The 19,912-nt window shown below is 55.4% G+C and overlaps 4 protein-coding genes across 4 annotated transcripts; 3 read left to right on the forward strand and 1 right to left on the reverse strand.

Annotated features, from left to right (window-relative positions):
- The first annotated feature begins 72 nt into the window (after positions 1-72).
- On the forward strand, positions 73-5,105 carry GGS23DRAFT_166603 (SAC3/GANP/Nin1/mts3/eIF-3 p25 family-domain-containing protein). Its single transcript, XM_051511508.1, has 3 exons — positions 73-246; positions 666-3,524; positions 3,653-5,105. Exons 1-3 carry the CDS (start codon positions 183-185, stop codon positions 4,735-4,737), a joined length of 4,008 nt encoding a protein of 1,335 aa, XP_051375937.1. The 5' UTR covers positions 73-182; the 3' UTR covers positions 4,738-5,105.
- Positions 5,106-7,495: 2,390 nt separating this feature from the next.
- GGS23DRAFT_166654 (uncharacterized protein) lies at positions 7,496-9,284 on the forward strand. The gene is made up of 3 exons (XM_051511510.1): positions 7,496-8,009; positions 8,079-8,371; positions 8,435-9,284. Exons 1-3 carry the CDS (start codon positions 7,744-7,746, stop codon positions 8,893-8,895), a joined length of 1,020 nt encoding a protein of 339 aa, XP_051375938.1. The 5' UTR covers positions 7,496-7,743; the 3' UTR covers positions 8,896-9,284.
- A 3,225-nt stretch (positions 9,285-12,509) lies between these two features.
- On the reverse strand, positions 12,510-14,676 carry GGS23DRAFT_592565 (FAD-binding domain-containing protein; the record flags this gene model as incomplete). The annotated part of the gene is made up of 4 exons (XM_051517892.1): positions 12,510-13,604; positions 13,664-14,066; positions 14,117-14,519; positions 14,580-14,676. 4 exons carry the CDS (start codon positions 14,674-14,676, stop codon positions 12,510-12,512), a joined length of 1,998 nt encoding a protein of 665 aa, XP_051375939.1.
- Positions 14,677-16,490: 1,814 nt separating this feature from the next.
- GGS23DRAFT_166830 (uncharacterized protein) lies at positions 16,491-18,136 on the forward strand. The gene is made up of 5 exons (XM_051511511.1): positions 16,491-16,760; positions 16,829-16,854; positions 16,907-16,943; positions 17,037-17,499; positions 17,563-18,136. The coding sequence occupies exons 1-5, from the start codon at positions 16,547-16,549 to the stop codon at positions 18,047-18,049; spliced, it is 1,227 nt and encodes a 408-aa protein (XP_051375940.1). The 5' UTR covers positions 16,491-16,546; the 3' UTR covers positions 18,050-18,136.
- The last annotated feature ends 1,776 nt before the right edge of the window (positions 18,137-19,912 follow it).

Raw genomic sequence — 19,912 nt, forward strand, 5'->3', positions numbered from 1 at the left:
CATGTTCCCACTCATCTGTATACGCTCCTTTTCCCCATCCGATCAAACCGTCCGGATCTCTTCTCGTCCATCGAAGCACAGAGGCCTCTGAGCCTTTCTCTCCCCCCTCGATTCCCGCCACCACCCAATCTCCCTCGGCCGACACCCGCGATAACCCATGACTGCCAAACCGGCGCGTCGAGATGATTGATCCCGAACGGCAGGGCGGCTGGGGATCTGGTGGACAGTCGGTCCCTTCCGCGAACCGTAAGTACCTAGATCCCTTTCCCCGATAATCACAGCTGCCTGCACTTGCCACCGCGAGCATCGATCATCTAGTTATCGGGTCGAGGCGCCGCCGAATGCGTGGGATTACCAAGCCCGACGGGTGGGTTGAACCGACGAAGAGGGGCGTGTTGTAGACTCAGGTGACGACGTGGCATGGGAGAATGATACGACAAGGACGCTTCGAGAGGAACAACGCGAGGCGCCTGGCCACCCGAGGGCATTTGCGGGACAGACTCGAGATGAATACTACGCGACGAGGTTATAGATACCGGCGCTCCGGGCGTGATGTTGGGTTTGCGCCGTCGCGACAACCTCTGATCGTCTACTTATCGAGGGAGAGCGAGGTGTAGGCTATACCTCGACGCGTTATACAGTCGCTGACGGAGCCTCTATTATAGCATTCGGCCAGCCGGCGCCCTCCCAACTAGCTAATCCTTTCGCCCAGCCTCCGGTCAATCCATTTTTACAGAAGCAGCCTAATGGCGTGGCCGCTGCTGCGAACCCTTTCCAAGCCAAACCCGCGGCTACGAATCCCTTTTTAGAACCCCCGGCGTCCACGGGGACAAAGAGATCAATTTCGCCTTTTGATCGACATCAGCAGAATACTACTTTAAAGCCTCACCCGTTCGCAAAACCCATCAATGGACATGGGCTCAAGTCGACAGCTAACTCAGGCAACAACTCTTCGGCGCCAAACCCCTTCTTAAAGACCACGTCGGCATCTTTCACTCAGGACGAAGCGCCCACGGCCCCAGCGCTCAGCGGAAAAAGGAGAAACGCCGACGCTCCCCAGCCGGCGCGGTCCAAGCAGCTGCGCAAGGATGCAGTCACGGCGGCGGCTCCTATAGGGCCTAGAAGCCAGGTCCATATGAAACGAAAAATCGAGGACGAGCTGAACGGAAAATCAAAATTCTCGAGACGTTCGCCAGACCCGAACCTCGCTTCCCTGCGGTCCCGGCCGCACGCCCAAGGTCCCAAAAATCAGATTCTTCGCGAAATCAAGCCACCCGAGGCGCCTGTACCTGCAGGACAACAAGACGACTTCGCGAAAAAGATTCTCAACCAGCTGGCGAAGGATAATGTCAAGCCTCCGCCATGGCCAGCGAACCCGGGAAGCTACTCGCAGCGCCAGGCCATCGAGGCCTTCCGAGAATCCTACAAGTCATACCGCGAGAAGGCTAGGAAGTCGCTGATACGGGCAGGTCTGATCGACGACCCCGACCAGAAGCGGACGCTCGACAAAGCGCTCGTCTTCAGAGGCATATGCGAGGACATGTGTCCCGAGTGGGAGAAGGTTACCCGCATCGTTGAGCACGACATCAGGTTGGCTGAGAAGGGAGAGGACGACAATGGGGATCTTGTTGCGATGCCCCCGTACATGGTCAAACGGCTCGCTCGTTCGGCGGCAGGGCAGGATGCTCCCCTTCCGATGGATGTGCGATCCTTCGCAGCTCTTCGACGAACTTTGGATTACCTCATTGACGAGCTCATTCCGTCCGACGACTTACTTCCTTCGCGACATAGCTTCCTTTGGGACCGCACTAGGGCCATTCGTATCGATTTCTCCTACCAGAAATATGCCATGACGGCCAAGGAGAGGACGGACCAGATCTACTGTCTCGAAACGATCGCACGTTTCCACGTTACCGCGCTCCATCTCTTGTCCCAGGAAGGGATTGCCCCCGAGGACTTTTCAGAACAGCAGGAGATAGAGCAACTAGGGAAGACACTGATCTCCCTTATCGAGGTTTACGACGATTGTGCGCAGCAAGGGATCGAGTGCGAAAACGAGGCCGAGTTCAGGGGGTATCATATAATATTTAATGCGCATAATCCCTCACTCATGGAGACGATCCAAGGTTGGGACCGACGGTTCTTGGAGACAGAGGGGATCAAAACCGCCGTGTGTCTCGTCCAGTCTATCGGGAATAGTTGGAGTGTACACGGTCCCCTAAATCCATACGCCCCCACCGAACTTGCCATCAACACCGCTTCAATATTCTTTTCAATCGTCGCGACCCCGCAAGTCTCTTACACCATGGCTTGCTTCGCCGAAATCCATTTTAATAGCGTGCGCAAGTCGATACTCCAGGTTATAAGGCGGGCGTTCTCCCGACCGCGAGACGGGCCGAAAGACCTCACACCCGCCTTCTTAAAGCAGTACCTTCGCACGGATACCGAAGCGGAAGCCATAGAATTCTTCGAGAAGCACGGCTTCGAGTTTCGGACGGACGGCGATCGTCAGTATCTCTATCTCAACGGTCGGCAAGAACCCACCGACCCCCGAATTCGGCACTCGTTTTCGCAGGGCATCGTAGAGCGCAAACGATCCGGACGACCTCTTCCTCAAGTAATACATCAGACCGTCTACGAAGACATATTTAACAGCTCATCTTCAATCCAAGTCTCCCCCGACCGCAGTCCAGAGGAAAGTTTGTTTGTCAGTGACGCTGAGGACGCGCCGCATTCAAGTCGAAATGGTCAGGGGGGGCATGACAGCGAAGCCGAAATCATCGAGCCTACACCACCTTCCAGTCCTCCAACTAGAACAGCGGAGCGGATGACTTCTGCCTTGACACAACTACCTTGCACATCGATCCCCGCGCAACCTAACGGCGATACTGGAGTACAATCTAGCCACCCCCTTTGGAACGCTACGGGCACTACTCAGACGCCTGGCAACTCTTCCAACATATACAATTCGTGGCCCCCGAAACCTCAATCGGAGGGTGCGCAGGTTTCGAACACCTCCGCCTCATCATTCCTCCCTACCAAGGACACATTCAAAAATGATGTCTCCAGAGTGTTGGCGAATCCCCCACCGGCAAGCAGCGCAACGCCGGGGCTTTTCGGCTTTCTCAATAAGGACGAAAGCAAAGGAGAAACTACTTTGCCTGCTGCACCACCGACACAACCCTTGTCGAGGGTCTTATCAAAGACCCCGGACTCATCGAACAAAGACGAGACTTACAAGTTGCCAACTCCAGGCGAGTCCGTGACACTAAAGTCAGGATCCACACTTTCAACACCTCCCGTACCAACCTTCAGTCCTTTCCCCGGCCTTCTACCAAAAACGTCAGACCCGCCAAATGCAGATTCGTCTCAACATGTGCCCTCGAGCGCATCTACAACACTGGGGTCGGGATTCCAACCCATGAACCCCCCAGAAGCCATTAGCAATATTCAACCCAGAAACCCCTCTGTGTTTTCTCCAAATCAACCTAGACATATTCCCCAAGCTGAACAAAGTCTTGCTGGTAAGCTAGTCCACGATATTACGAACACCATCCGGGACATCATTATACCTCATCGCGTCTATATCTCACGCCGAACCAGCTGCCGAAGATCTTGTATTTTCGCCAAAGCCATGCTAACAAACTTGCAGGCCAAAATTCAACGCTTCTTCACTCGCAATCTACGCGGTCATCTATAACAACGTCGTCTACCGGGTTGTCGTATCAGGTCGGTACTACAGACACCGCAGTTTCCCAGGCGCCTCCCCAGAAAGATGTGATGGGAGATTTCACTCGCTGGTTCGTTTGCGGCGACAAGGGATTAATGAAAAGCTGGCTTGTGGAATTTGCGGTTGAGCACGTGCTCAAGGAATTCTGGGACGAGTTCCAGGCCTCCGAGAAGGAGCGCATACGACGAGAGGAAGATGAGAAGTCCTGGGCTGAAGCACGAAAGTTCAGGGAGTATAGTCTCTCAGTCACATACTTCTATCGCTGGCGTGACGGGTTCCGCAAACGACAAGTCGTGAGGCGGATCAAGATGGAAAAGGAGAAGGCCAGGCAATGGAGGTTGCCTGAAAACGTGGCGAAGCGCGAGCAAGAAGCCAAGGCGGCAAAAGAGAAGGTGGTCGAGGAAGCGACGCACTCCATCCTAAAGAGGAGTATCCATAATGTCGACGAGGCCGTCAAGATGAGGGAATCGACTCGATCATCCCGGTCAAGTCTCATATCAGGGGAAGGCAATATCGAAGAAGCGTTACTGGCTACAGGTGTTTTCCGCGGCGTGCGAGACGAAAGAGCCGCTGCTCGACTGGCCGCTAAAGCAGAGGATCCAGAGCCGGAGTCAGAAATGACCCCTTCGGAGAAGGTCAGGTTACGATCCGAGAACCAGCGCCGTCGCAAACACGGCCTTCCTCCACTCAAGCAGCTTCCGGCGCCGAAAGTCTTCAAAGAGGGGTCGAAAACGGCAATGCTAAGGGCAGGTAACAGTGGCGCTGGGCGAGACTCCATGTCGATATCAACGGGAAGTATGCGCAACTCGACCTTTAGCTCGAGCTACCGCTCGAGTATCGGTTACAACAACAACAACAACAACAATCGAGTTTCCAAATCCCAATCAAGAGTCAGGGACCCGTATTGGCGCCTAAAGGCTCACGGATTTGTACGAATGCCAAATGGACAGTATTTACACGAGACAATAGCCCTTCCCATATTACAGGAGAAGGAACGGCAGAACTAGGTAGTTCTTGCGGCACTTTTGATGCATACCAATATATACATTTCCATACGGCTTCTTACACAACGGCGTTGATCTTTGTCTTATCGAGTGTATAACTAGCGCATTTGAACGATGGGGACCGACCGAACTGTTGTATTAGTACACGATGGGATTTCCTGGACCCTCATCTCAGCCCATGGAGATGTATGCATATATCGGGATCTCAGGATACTCTCGCACGTGCATCTATATGTATATAAAAAAGCCTTTTATAGAGGCGCCCGTGCAGAGTCGCACTGACTGGGGCGGAAATTAACGGGAGCCCACCTAAGCATCCATTAATCCATGTGCGACAGACGAGCCTAAATCCGACATCGTCCCAGTCTCTCGGGTCGGTGGTGACGGCTTGCAAGGGGGGGCGGAGAGTCCCAGGGATATCGAACCCCCCGATAGACGCGTAGCATTCCTTTAGGCTTTGACGCGAGCATTAAACTCGAAAGGGGGGGAAGGGAAGGTGGCGATGCTGTTTAGAGGCAATGGTTGCCATAGGGACGGCAGACAGACCGTTTCGTTCCTGGAATGACGAATGGGCGAATGCGTCTCGAGATCGTCGGGCAGCCTTGTACGGTGCGGACGAGGCAGATTTGACGCGCGGTGCTAGGCATGTGAGAGCAGATGCCTAAGGAGACGTTATTATTCGAGGCTTACAGCCACCCCCGGAACGCTGCGCAGCCGTCACATTAGCTCCCCTGGTAATTAACGATTAGCTGTCAACCACTCACAAACAGGAGCGTCGATAGCGTAGCCAACAATGGTGAGCCGTAGCAGCAGGCAGCCTATAGATCTCCTTCCAGTTATTAGCACCCCAGCATCATAGACACGTATGCAACCGCAGGAGATCCACCTAGCTAACTGTGCCAGTTGGAGCGTAAGATCGGCCGATCTGCTATCCGCTACTCGAGACGGATTTGGGAGTGGTCCGCTGGTGGACACCGACCTGCCTGGTGGCTCGTCGGCACGATCCAATCCCGCTGGCGACGAAAAGAAAATAAAAGAAAAAAAACCCCCCGTAAGAGAAAAAGGAAATGTCATTCGGCAATTCCGTGAGAATCGGCTTCTATGGGGTCTCTGACATTCAGCCACACGGGAATTTCCACTACCCATCCCGCCGGGAGCGAGTGCAACACGCAACCCCGCTGTCTAGGTAATATTCTTAGGTAGCTGGCTCTGTCCCCGCGTGCTATCCTCTGCGCTGACCCCGGCTTGGACACGTCAGGGCGACAGGTATGGATCCTAGGACATGGCACGTCGTGCGATGATCCAAATCACTAGGGCCAGCATGCAAGCGGCTAGTCCAGCCACGGTGGTCGTCGAGGGATAGAAATAATCAGATCGCAACGGGTCGGCTCGGGGGCTGTACGGATCCCTTAGAAATTGGCCGAATCCGGTCTCCGCCTCTAGCCGAATGCTGTAGCGTACGTCTGGTAAACGCGTCGTCACTGGGAGTGGGTGAGCCGAGATCGCTGTTGGCGCTCAGGTGCGCAGCGATGCTCCCTCTTGGCGATTCTCGCACCAAGGACAGTTTCGACCTGCAGGTGTGCAAGTTGGCAGCGCTGGTTGTTTGTTTCGCAATAATAGGTACTATAACATACGCGTGTCGCGCAAAGCTAGAGCGATATAGACTAAGAATGGGTGGGAAGAGAAGCACCAGTAACCGGCCGAGGCAAATGATACCTCTGTGAGTACGACGATTTGGCTGTGCCGTTGCACCCCGGAGCAGCAGCCACGTCAGTAAGTCTGGCAGGAGATATTGGAGGACCAGCTAGGAGGGGGAGGGGGACCAGGCGGTATTATGGTGCATCTCCTTTTTAAAGGGGACAACAAGGATAGCGGGACGCGAGTAAGAGAACGAAGCAGTCACAGGTTGGACCAGACGGTACGAAATAATACGGACGGATGGGAGTAATAAATTACGGAAATCCTCAATTCTTTTAGGAATCGATGTAGAATTCCGCCCCAAGTTTCCGAGTGCTCTTCTCATTATTAACAGTATAGGTAGTTCGTAGATAGAAAAGGCGCCTCCAAGACGATAAGACGACAACGCACACTCCTCACCACAACACGATAAAACTCACGATGCTCATCGCATCGATTAAGGTCTGAACGAGCTAGGCGGCCCTCGGATGTAATAAACCGGTATTATATTCCGTCCATAATCCTCGGCGCGGTCAGAACCAATGTAGTCTGCATGTACCATACGTATGTCTGGCCAAACGCCACCCACCTTGTCGCCCATCATCGCACCTGCGATGATGACGATGGAGGTGATAGCACAGGCGAGGCCAAATATAAATTTTGTCGCCTGCTTGGAATCACTCTCCGAGAATCTCTCATCCTATCTTCTAATTTCTCTTCCGCCGTCGCTTCGAAAGGGTCAGGACGATAAACAACGATTTACGCAAATGAACAAAACTATTTCCGACGTTAACAAGTGCGTGTCTAATAGCAAGTTAGCTTTCGGATCAGGGTCTTGCATGTTAATACTCACTGAACGAGCGCTCTGTCTCTCTGTCTCTCTGTCTGTCTGTCTGTCTGTCTGTCTCTCTGTCTGTCTGTCTGTCTGTCTGTCTGTCTGTCTGTCTCTCTGTCTCTCTGTCTCTTCACCTCGCCGCCTCTCTGTCTCTTCATCTCTTCTATAGCCCATTTGAACTTTTCTACCTCCCTACGCTCACCATTCACATACAGACGTCGATTTGAACCGCGCTTTGAAGAGAGCCTGTACTCCACCCACAACCTTGTCGAGAAGCAGGGCGGCTCTCAGGACATCGAGAGGTGGATGCGCTGCCCGACACCAACCCTGTCTTTCAAGTTGGTGGACGACCAGTGCGAATTCGAGAAACCGGCTGAGAGAGAGGCAGCCGTCATCGGGTTGCGTCGTATCAAGATCCTAGACATCATCACAGCGTTTGAAGAGGTGATACAGTTAGACAAGTGCTCCTCGTAGAGGACTCACCCAAAGCACTCGAGATGTTGTTTGACAGCCGCCTCTCAATGTCACCAGAAAATGTCAACAACTTCGCCTCGGGAACTCCGGTTATCGAAGCAGACTCGAAACCACTACACAGCTCAGCCGACATACTGAAGCTGCTCGAGACAACGGTTGAGACGATGTCCAATACCAATATCGATGAGAATCTCGCTTGCCCTTTCTGGAAGCATAATCCACTTCGGTACAAGTTAGTGAACAATGCATGTACAGACGGTATAGGATTCAAGGACATCGGGAAGTTGATGTTAGTATTGCCTAATTGACTCTTCTACACCTCCGGTCGAGGACTACAGCATTAAGACAATCGCCTTAGGGAACACATGAGACGGGTGCATTCCGGTAGATTCGGGTGCCCGAAGTGCCGAAAGAGGTTCACAAAATGCAAGATAGAAGACGTGGACAGGGAGAAGGCCAAACACAACTGCTGCAGCGCGGAGCGGGATGAGACATCCAAGGACCACGAGCCTGAGTGGATGGATAAGGACCAGGAAGCGAAATTCCAGCGTCTCAACTTCCAAAGGGACAAGGGACCTCCGCAAGAGTGCTGGAACAAAATATGCGAAGCACTGTTTGGTCGCGATTCGGTAAACCAGATTACAGGGCACAGTGAGTCCTCCGTGTAGCGAAAACACAGTTGTCCCGTTTCTCAGTGGTTACTGATCAGATCAGATCACGCCCCCGGATACCACGTATCGCTGTGCGTTTTCCTCCTAGAGCGGGGGCTGCGGAAAGCAACCGAGATAAAAATGAAAGAGTGCGGCGAGGAGATGCGAAATATAGTCGGACCCCCAGCTTCGAGCTACCCCCAGAGCATAAACCCGGTGGCGCTCTCTGAGAAAACCATCGCCGGTCTACCAGTCGGGCCCCCGCCCTTCTACAGAGGCCAAAGTTACGTTGACTCGGGATTGGGGACGGAGCCGTGGGGAACCCTGGACCCCGGGAAGGATTGCGAAGGGGAGATGTTTCCTCCGTCGCCCATAATAGACTCGATCTCCCACAATTTCGGGCTCTACGTGAATACCGGAGCTTGGACGCAGAATGAGACGCGGGACACACCTTCCGACTACCAATTCCATAATGATATGAACGATATCGGGATGACGACCGAGTTTCCTGACGCCCAACAATAGGGGCGGATACGAAGTGTCGGAACAGTACCCTGAGTCGTGAGGATTAGGAAGGGAGCGTTGGTTTGGATATTCTGGAGTCTTGTCTTGGCTAGCGCATATATACGAACCGAGATATACCGACAGATGATAGTTATGATAATGGCCTGTCTTTGCTTCGTCACTGCGTACCCACTCGTCCATTGCCACCCCGCAAAGAACGGGGGTTTCGTGAGGTTTTTATCGGGTATATTAGCCAGAGTGGGCCGGGGTTCGTTAACCGAGGAAGCCCGGGACGGGCCCTCCCTAAGCTGGCCGTCTCCAGGGAAACCCGGGGACTGGGTTTGGCGGCCCGGGGGATTCTATAACGACTGCCGCGTCCGTCGCCGACCGGCATATAAACCCTATCAAAGTTATCACTACCACCACCGTCTTTGCCGTCGTCGATAGGCTGGTTCGCTATAGGATCAATGAAACCGCCGGTCCTTTAATAATGCGAGGCCCTTTGTGCTTCATCGCTGATAAGCCCCAAGATTATTGAGGAGGGAAAGGGGCGAATACGATACATTATTAAACTGTCGGCACACGAGTGTTAAACAGCCGCAGCCGCAAGCGCCGATGGCTGGCACATGGAATCTTGTTACCTTCACTAATCGTCATTACTGCGAAAATGAGATGACGTAAAATGTCCCAGAAGCCCCGGTAAGTTGCCTTTATGCCACAGGCTATCTCATGTCGACGTGCGCCGAAATCTGGAGAGGTAAGGTCAAGTTAATTGATTTCCTGAAGCTCTAGCAGGCGATGGGTATTCGGGATACCAGACGGTCGCAAGCTAGGGATAAGAAATGGGCTAACACCCGAAGGCGGCTGTTGGCCGGCAGAGGGGTCGGGAAGTTGAGCAAGCTCGCTCCCCTGTTTATACCAGCTCAAGAAGGGCATATGCGAAGTTCGCACAAGAGTCCAGAGGGGATCTGCATCTCGCTAAACGGTCACTGACGAGGAGGCGTCAAATTAAGGACATTGGGCTGCTTATATATTATATACGACTTCGCATATCCTACGATTCCGAATTGGCTCGCTTCGTCTCTGCCCCCTCCTTCATGCTCCAACCCCACACGACACGACACGACATCGAGTCTGATGAGCGGGAGCAACGGTGACTCGCTCACCGCTCCGCTGATCAAGAGGAGGTCTATGTTGTGAAACGTGCAGCTACTTACAGCCTGCCCGGTTTCCTCGATGTCCTTCTCAGGGGGCGTCCAGATATTATGTATCAGACACTCGAAAATAATATTAATACAAGCGTCCTTGTGCAGTTCGTCTCCGTATACTGGGGCTTCGTAGAGGATCGCTTTCTACCCTCGGCCTTCGCAGAGTTCCCACGACACGGATTACTGCCGGTAAGAAATTCGTGCAATGGCAATCAATAGGCAACATCGCACCGTTAGGAGTCGAAGACAGAACCTGAGGTGAGGGGAAAAAGGACTTGAACTTGGCAATGTTGTCCTACGGGGATAGAGCCTTCTCCTAAATGACACAGACTCGAACGAAATTCCATTTCAACAACGCCTAGCCTGTCTCATCTTCGGGATGAATGTAGCTGTCCTCCTTTTCTACGTCGACAGTTTTCGTTTTCCTTCCCACGACAGCAAGCGCAATACACAGCATAAAAGGACGGCGGTAAACACGGCCAGTCCCTCCGTAAGGGCGGAGCCTCCGACGTAAGCAGCCATCATCTCCGGCGCCGTATCCCCTTTCATCACGCTCAGAATCTCATGCACCACGGCCCAAATGCCCGCACGATTCCGCGCACGCCAACTGGTGTGGTGAGACGACCGATTACGCTGCACCAGAAGGTAATAGCGGGGCAGAGAGCGGAGCCAAGGCGCCTCAGTAGAGTTGGAATATAAGCACCGATGATAGCTCCATGCCGAGAAACAGCATAACGAATTGGGCACAGAGCAGGTTCAGTTGTGTTGGGTTGACCGGGCTCATACTGAAACATTGCTGAATGAGGCGTCTTGAAAAGAATTTTCTAAAAAGGGGGAAGGGGTTTCGATTGTGGGCAGACACCCCGCTTTCTCAATATAATCGCGACAGTAATGCAACCAGGGAAACATACCTACATTAGATACGGATATATATATATCCCAGAGGCATTGTATTTCGGGGAATTTCAATCACAATGCCTAATACAGGACCCAGATCAGAAATCCGCACAAGGTTTGATGTTAGCATTTTCAAATCTAGCCGGGCAATTTTACGACAGTCTCTCCATTTGGGCGCTTCCTCATTTGCGCTCCTAATCTGAATTGTGGTAATATTCGGAGTGTGATCATGCGGGTAGGTATGTAATACTAGCAAATCCAGCTCAAACTTTCATATGCAATTAAAGGCATATATATATAACAAAACATAGCAGCGGAAATAGAGGTATCGGCTTACGTACAGTCATTCTATAAATCCATCATGGAACTTCTCGAGCGGACTGTTGGCAAATCCCAGTCCGTTTCCATCCTCAAGCCCTGCATGTCCCGATTTACACAATCAGTACTACTATGTGCCCGACTTACGCCAATCCCCTATTGATACCAACCAAGGGGGGTCCTGGGCCCCGTCCCGTCAACCCTTCTAGTTTACTGTGCAATACCGCGGATACTCGCAGAGGCGGGCAGGGAATCAGCTGCGCGCCCGGTTGCAGAATGGCACGACTGGCCTCGGGGAGTTCGGCACAGAATTCTACGAGTAGGCAATGCCCAGGGCGCGGAGTCCGAGAGCAGCATCTTGGCGCGCCGGGCGGGAGGGCCATGGCGCAGCCATGTCGTCACCCGACAGGGCCAGACGAGCGACCATCCCATCCGCCCAGTCCAGTTTTCCACTCGGAATGGGGATCCCAGCCGTCGCCATCCTTTCGCCCGTGAAAGCTCTTGGCGAGCAGCCGTTTATATACGCAGGCAGTGGTGCCAAGGGTAAAGCAGCCTACGCCAGCCAGCCAGCCCGACGGGGCAACGTCAAAGGGTAGTTAGGTCGAGAAGCGGACAGGTTGGAACAGTCTAATACCGCTGCCTAATTCAAATCCGATTATTAGCGTCACCTGCTGAAGAGCGGCATTGGCATCGTAACGGGCATTCCTCAAACATGATTACGATAGTAGTAGGTAAGTACTAGTCTGCCACCTCATACTACCCCTATCTTGGATTCCCCCTTTTACAAATAGGACCAGATCACAAGCGTTAATTTCGGAATTTAAATGCCAGCTAGCACAATGGTGAGGGCACAACTGTGTGCTTTCGTCTTGGCAATTCGCAGGGCCCAATACGTTGTTGGGACGGTGATAACTTGCGAAAGGATTTAGGGGCTATTCAGATCGAAATGCCGACATGAGCAAGTCAACAACAAAATGCCAATGAAACATGCGCTTCGTCTCAGTAACCTACAATATAGTCTCGAGTCTACTTACAACCCCAGAGCTAGCTCCACACACAAATTTGCTAGACTCTTAACATCAAGTTACCACCAAACCAAGGCCGTACGCCAAGGCGGCGAGACGCAAAACACGATATTACCTGATACCTACCCACGCACACGAGTCGACAACACGGCATGCCGGCTCCTCCTCTATTCTAATGCTATCTCTATTATACTCTACACAGCTTGCTATTCTGCGACGGCAAGTTCCCCAGTATCATCTCGGACATGGTCCAGTCCTCGGACCCGACCGCCGAGTGGGCGTAGAAGACGCCGAGCGGGTCGTAGCGCTGCTTGAGCTGGTACAGGCGGGGGTACTTGGACCCGAAGAAGGCCTGGGCGAAGTCGGGCTCGATGTAGTCGGCCTCGGACATGTAGGCGCCGGCGCCGGGGGAGACGTCGCGCCAGCGCTGGACCCAGTCGAAGGTGAGGCGGTCGCTGGCGGCGCGGATGTCGGCCTCGGGGCCGGACGTGTCCCACAGCGACGCGGCGATGGCGTGCATCACCGTCTGGCGCCAGGCCGGGTTGACGGCGTTGTCGGGGTACCCGGCCCTCGGCGCGGCCGCGACGTTGAACGCGATCACGTACCCGCCGTCCTCGACGACGCCCCGGACCGCGTCGAACGTCGCGTTCAGCCTCGCCGCGTCGCGCCAGCTCGCCCGCGGGAACAGCCGGCTCCCCTGCCGGATCGTGTGGCTGCCCCACGGCTCGACCGGGAAGTTCGCCGCCCACGCGTCGTAGAAGTCGCCGTACTCGGTGTAGACCGGGGCGACGGCGACGCCCAGCGCGCGGAACCGCGCCAGCAGCGGCGCCACGAGCGCTTCCAGCTCCGCCCGCGACATCCCGGGGGCGAACCACGGGCCCATGTCGGAGACGAACTGGCCGTCGCCGACGCGGGAGATCCGGAAGTACTCGTAGGTGCCGGCGTCCGTGTACGTGATGAAGCCGTCGAAGAAGGCGCGCAGGGCGGCCCAGAACTGCTCCGCGGTGACGGTCTCGCCCGTCGCCAGCACGTACGTCAGCGTGGTTACCTTGATCTTGGGATACGCCCTGACGACGACCGACGTCACGACGCCGAAGGTGGAGCCGCCGCCGCCGCGCAGAGCCCAGAAAAGATCCGGGTTCGACGTCTCGCTCGCCGTGACGAAGCGGCCGTCCGCCGTGACCACCTCCATCGAGAGCACCTGGTCGGCCGCCATCCCATACAGGCTCGATAGGGGGGAGTGGCCGCCGCCCAGGAGATAGCCGCCCATCACACCGACGGTCTGAGAGGTTGCGGGCTGTTAGCATCGGCTAAATCGCGATATAAGACGGGGAAGCTTACCCGCCCCTCGCCGCCGACAATAGTCACGCCCTGCTCGCGAGCTGCTTCGTAAGCTTCGAATGCTTGAACGCCGACGCCGAGCTTGAAGGCGGGTCCGAGGTAGCGGCCCTGCCGGTAGAGTCCGAAGAATTTGATGTCCTTGAGGTGGTGAGTCCAGATCGACAGCGCGCCCATGCCGACCGACTTGGCGGCGAAGTCGTGGCCGGTGTTCTTGATGACCAGGCGGAGGTTGAGGTTCCGGGCGAAGTTCACCGCGAGCTGGATCTGCGCCACGTTCCGGGCGGCGACCGCGTAGACGGGGTAACCGCCGATCGTGCACTTGGCCTTGGGAGCCACGAGGGTCGGCGGCATGCAGGTCAGTCCCTGAAATAAGACGGCATTGATCGACGTCGGATCTTCGGTGCTGCCACCGGGTTAGAACCAATGCACTGGCCCGCTCTCGATAACACGTACTGGTAGATGGACGCATTGATCCAATTGTTCGTGATGAAATCGCACTTGGCCTTGTCGTAGTTCCCAAACGAGTCGTAGCAGGCCGACGCGTAGGGGACCGTCTCGATCAAGGCTCCGCCGAGCAGCACATCAAACAGCTTCCAGACAGGCTTCGCGGGCCAGAGGGGGTCCCCAGGATACGTCTTGCATTTTCCGAACAGCGACTGCTTAGACAGCGTCTCCTCCGGACTGGACTCGCTCTGGAAGCTGAATAACGAAACATTGGACAGCTCCAAGTCCGTCAAGTTGGCTATGACGGCGTCAGTCAGCTGCAGCGTCTCGCCTTCAAAAAGAGCCGCCGTCGAGTTCGAGTCCCGCGCGTCTACGCTGGCTATAGCGGGGGCTACCGTGAACTCGTTGGCCGCTAATCCGGGAATTAGCTACGGTGTCTGGTCATGATCTCTTAAAGCTGGCGCAAACTAACCAACTGTGGAATTGTCCAAGACAATCGTTTGGGCCCATACAGCGCGCAGCCCAACGACCAACAGAAGGGTCAATACGGAATTTCCTGGGAGAGGCATAGTCGCTGCTACGTACGCTTAGAGAACCGGCCGGCGCGGGCAGCTTGGGTCCAGGGTAGGGTGATCAAGAGGATCTCCGCTTCGAGCGTGGAACACGTCCGCCATCGTCCTATATACTGGGCGCGCTCGGCTTCTGGATATCTTACGATGACCGCCGATCCTACAAATCCTGCATACATACCTGTTTTCCAGCCGGCGAGCGAAATCGCCATTCCGGCACCCCGTCGGGGTATCAGAACATGGGTAGAGACGTGCAATTCCCGCCAGCAAAGTGCGACAGTGAGTGGTACTATGTGCCCGGCAACGCGGGCATTGCCCAGGGCAGAAGGTGAGCCGGCGCCAGGTCGGTACATGCGACAGGCTCTGGGAACCTCTGGGGGAGGCGTTGGCCCCTCTGCAACTTTGCCGAGATCCCCTAGCGAACTGCGATATTATATGGCTGAAGACGTACGCTGATGTTACCTGTTGTATGCGATGTTTAGATGCCGCAAATTTGGACACAGCTGCGATGGCTTCATTTTATATTCGAATCTCTCGTAAGTTGCGGAATATGTTTATTAATCAATGTCGCGAGTCCAGAAGCCGTCGAGCACGTCCTAGACTCCTCATTCGAGGACAGGTCATATATACACCAGCAGAGCGGTCGTCGGCCGGGGCCTCTCCCATCCAAACGACAGGACGCAACCTTCCCCGGAAAAAGAGAGGGCTTCGCCAAGACAATGCGAGAACTCCTCTCCCGTGGGCGGGTCCACTTCCCATCGAGACGTGGCGGTATGAGGTCGAATTCTTCCCTCCCCCCTGTAGACTGGTTACATCGTGGGCGGGTTGGATAAAAGGCCCAGCAAATGAGGTCGGAGAACCAGCTTCTCCCAGACGCGGTCCCCAAATACCCCAGACCTGACCTCGACGGCGATGATTCGCACCAGTCGAGAACGAATGCGGGCCGAATGAATGCGGCCCGTCTTCGCAGGCGTCGAAGCCCCTCCTCCACACTGATCCCCGCCGATCCCCGCCGTGAATGGTGTCCCGGTGCGCAGCAAGCTCCTCCCTACGTTGCGACGCTGTAATGGGGTCGAATCTCGGTTGTATTCAGACGGGGATTCATTGGGCACGTCGCCCACGGGACATGGAGCTACGTTGGAAAGGCGGCGTCGGTCCACCTCGACCAATCGCTCCCGGTCAGGAAAGACGATTCATACCAAATCGAGCGTGTGTCCACGAGACGGTGTGTGTGCTGGCTTGCCGTCCGACGCAATGGCACACGGATTTGTCACTGCGAGCGCGCCTCGCTAGGCTCACCTCCTTCAGATGAGGGCGCCCGTTGCAGCGCCGGACTCGCGCGCGAGTTTTCCCATCCGTCCCCGCCGTGAGTCGTAAAACACGGGGGCTGAGATCCTCGTCGCCGCGGTGGGAGAGGAGCCGGCCTCCTGGGTAGGCCCAAGGGCCGGATTTGCAGCATCGCAGAACCAATGCCGCCGCCATCGACGGATATAAGCAAGTGAGCAAGCAAATGCAGAAGTGTATATAGATTCCCTACAAGAGAGAGCCTTGGCTGCAGGAAAACTCCGGCCGCGTCTTGCCAAACTCCGGTGAAACCATCGCCTTTACCCGAATAGAGACGCGTCGAGGCGGCAGAAAGAGGCTGAATTCGATATTGTCGTCGTATAACAGCTCTTTCGGCATGCATGCGCCCTCCCGTGCTGCCGCAGGACCCTGCTTGCTTGTTATGCGAGGCGAGCCGGGCAATCTAGAGATTATATAGATGCAGTTGCCACTGGTCCCGAACGTGGCCGCCGCCCCCTTCTCTTGGTCGTCTTTCTCCCGACGGGCGTAGCAGATCTGCTGAGCAGCTATAAGCGCCCAGACGAAGATGGAGTCTTCCCTTTACGGATTCCTCTCTCGCGTAGAGAAACGGCAGTCCCTCGAGGGGCCGGGGCTGCCCTCTGGAGACGTCAACAACGGCTACCCCTATTCCCCCCTTCAGCAGGGAGGCATCTTCATCCTGTTCTTCTTTCCCGCCATTGCCCTCGTTGTTATCTTCTTAAGAGTTTACGGGAGAGTGAGAAGTAGGCAGTTCGGATGGGGTAGGTGCTGGGCTGATGGACCAGATATCCCTTCGCGTTGTCCCGTAGCTGATAATAGCCCTTCACAGATGACGCTCTAGCATGCTTAGCCATGGTGAGGCGTCAAACACACACACGTCTCTGCAACTCCGCTAACACGCGTTCAGGCGTTCTCGGTCGCTGAGACTGGGTGTTCTTACATGGGTGCGTTTGCAGAGGAAAGAGGGAGACTTCCGCCACCAAACATATAGCAAGGGGATACGTTGTGCGTGTGATTAACCGTCTTCTCCATATCAGCCATGCGGACCGCCTTCCTAGGCGTCCACGTCTACGATATTCCGATGGGCGCGGACGTTAGCCTCGGGATGTTTTGGAACTACGTGATCCAGATCCTGTACAATCCGATCCTCGCCATCGTCAAGTCTTCGGTCCTCGTGTTCCTACTGCGGATAGGCGGGCAGCGGCGGAAGATCAGATACTCGATCCACGCGCTCAACGTGTTCAACGTCGGGCTCATGGTCGCCATCTTTGTCACCGTAATCTTCCAATGCTCGCCCATCCCCTATTTCTGGCAGCGGATCACAGACCCAACATTGGAAGGGAGATGCGTCGATACCGGAATATTCTACGTCGCGACCGCCGGCTTGACAATTTTCACGGACGTACTCGTCCTCGCCCTCCCGTTCTGGATCTTCATGGGGCTCAAAATGGCACCCAAGGTCAAGCTAGCTATCATGGCCGTATTCCTCCTGGGAGGGGTGTAAGTTCCGCTGATGGAACCGAAACGGAGTGGCCCACGAGGCTGACAGAACTTATTACCTAGGGTTACCGTTGTCAGTATCCTTCGGATGCTGTGGATCATCGAGACTTCTCTTTACCCGATGAAATACGACTACTCCTACGATATCCGATTCACGTACTCGGCGGTGGAAACGAACTTGGCAATAATCAGCGCCTCGGGGCCGGCCCTGCGGCCTCTGTTCATGGTCTGGTTTCCCCGGTTCTTCTCTTCGCTCCGCGGCACAACCAACCCGAATTACCGTTACCGCGATGCTGCCTACGCACTGAACGACACGGAAAATGCCAAGAAGTCCGCAACGAGAACGGGGACGCACGGGAATAGCTCGAAGTCGGAGCATACCTACACGCCGGCTTTCATGCTCAAGGATACCAAGAGACGGACAGAGATACGGGGCCACTCGCCCACCGACAGCGAGGAGGAGATCATGACGTACAACGGCATCGTACGGACGACCGAGGTCGACATCCAGTACGGCGTAAAGCCGCCGCCGTCTCCCCGTGAAAAATGAGGAAGGGGGTGTTAAGGGGGTGTTGTTAGCAGGGCTCTCTCTTTTCCTTCGAGGCCGAAGCCTGCTAGCGTGTACATTAGGTGCGATAATAGGTCTAGCTTCCATTGTAATAACTAATGCCGTCGTCTTAGACATTGAATGCGTGGACGAACCACCAATGGGGCATCCCATCGAGGTCGCTAATACCCAGCCACCGATGGTTTCATATTGCGAGAGATCGGCGTGGAGAATATTCTTTCACGGAAGTGCCACGGCATTGAGGGAATTCCTAGGCAATCTGGCGTGGTTTTGGATTTATTCGATTTGGTAGGCTGGGGAACTCTCGAGGACATTAAAGTGACACCTACCTAGATCTTGAAGCTATCCAGGCCCGCATACCAGCCCGTGCTCCTGTGCCCTGGTGGCTGGCCCCGACACACGACCCGGCCGCGGGATGGATCCCCCGGGCTTGTCCCAGTTCAGGGGTCCGGGGGTCAGGCCCGGTCGAATCAAACCGCAAACACGGCCAAACAACGAGGAAGCCCGAATCGCTAGTTTGTTTATTTAGTTGGCGCGCGGCCAAACGGGCTAGCGGATGTTTCGGTTTGATCCGCTGCAAATTCGAGGGCTCGATCATTTCCAGAAGAGGCCGAGGACAGAGAGGGAAATGTAATATTTACCAACTAATAGAATCCCGGCAAGTCGGTGGCGATCACGACATGACGTGGCCTCCAGAGACAGACAGGCCCAGTTACATAGCCCCGGGTTTTGGGAAAGATGGCCAATGTGGAAATCGTTCATATATTAGACCGGCTCCTGAAGGCACCGTGACGAATGCTGAGTGGTCGGGGAAGAGAACAGTCGAAACACGCTACCATCGCATCATCCGAAGTGATGTGGCAAGCACCGATAATACTACCTGGGCTCCCCGAACAAACTTCTAGAAGCTCGCCGGGGTGCGTATCTGGTCTATACTCGTTCGAGAAGTCGATGGAACTTGCGCTAGATAGCTGTCAGGCAAATACTACAGTTTCCGACTGGCTTCCACCGTATACACCGAGAACCGTATGCCTAGAAGCCCTTCCCCCCTCTCTAATATCTAGTTTAAGTGCCAGTTGGTTCACTTGAGACGACCTGGCTAAGGCCACTTCCAGCCTCGTAAACGTCTTTACAGGCCCTAGGTCAGCGACTCTCTGCCCCGTCAACTCATACGACGACGCACGTAGTTTGCAGATAACATGTGGCTGTCCCAAACCACTCCGGAGCAACACGCAACCCTGCTGTCGCCCCTCGGCCCATAGAGTATACTTAGGCCGCACGAACATACAACGGCGCCGTTAGAGCCCGCCCTCATGCCACAAGAACACTAGGGAGGAAAAGACAGAGCCTCGCCAGGACCCCTCCTCAAACCCACACACGCGCGGAGGAGGCACCGCGTAGACCCCCCCTAGCCCGCGCCGACCCATCGACGCCGGGCCCGCTCTCCTCGCCCAGGCCCACGGCTTCCTCGCCGCCCGCAGCCCGCGGTCCCCAGTCCCCGTCCTCGCCCGACAGCGCAGCAGCCCGCTTTCTCTCCTCAGGGTCCCGCCTCGATCCTGCACTCCCCTAGGCCCTCGACTCCTCTCGGGCGCAGCCTCGCGCGCCCTCCACACACGCACACACGGCACCGTCTCTAGCACACCGCCCGCCTCCCCCCTTCCTACCTGCCCACCCACCCACCTACCTAGAGCGCCCTCGCTCTTCGTACCCGCCAACCCGGCAGCCCGATCCGAGCATCCCTCTCTCTCTCTCTCTCTCTTGCCCACCGCCCCTTCGGAAAGGGGCCAGCCAGCCGCGGCGACGCCTCGCGCGTCCTGAACCGGACGTAGATTACCCCCCTCCCCC

The sequence above is a fragment of the Durotheca rogersii genome (assembly GCF_024521655.1).
Source record: "Durotheca rogersii strain YMJ 92031201 chromosome Unknown GGS23scaffold_2, whole genome shotgun sequence".
Classification (NCBI taxonomy): Eukaryota; Fungi; Ascomycota; class Sordariomycetes; order Xylariales; family Xylariaceae; genus Durotheca; species Durotheca rogersii.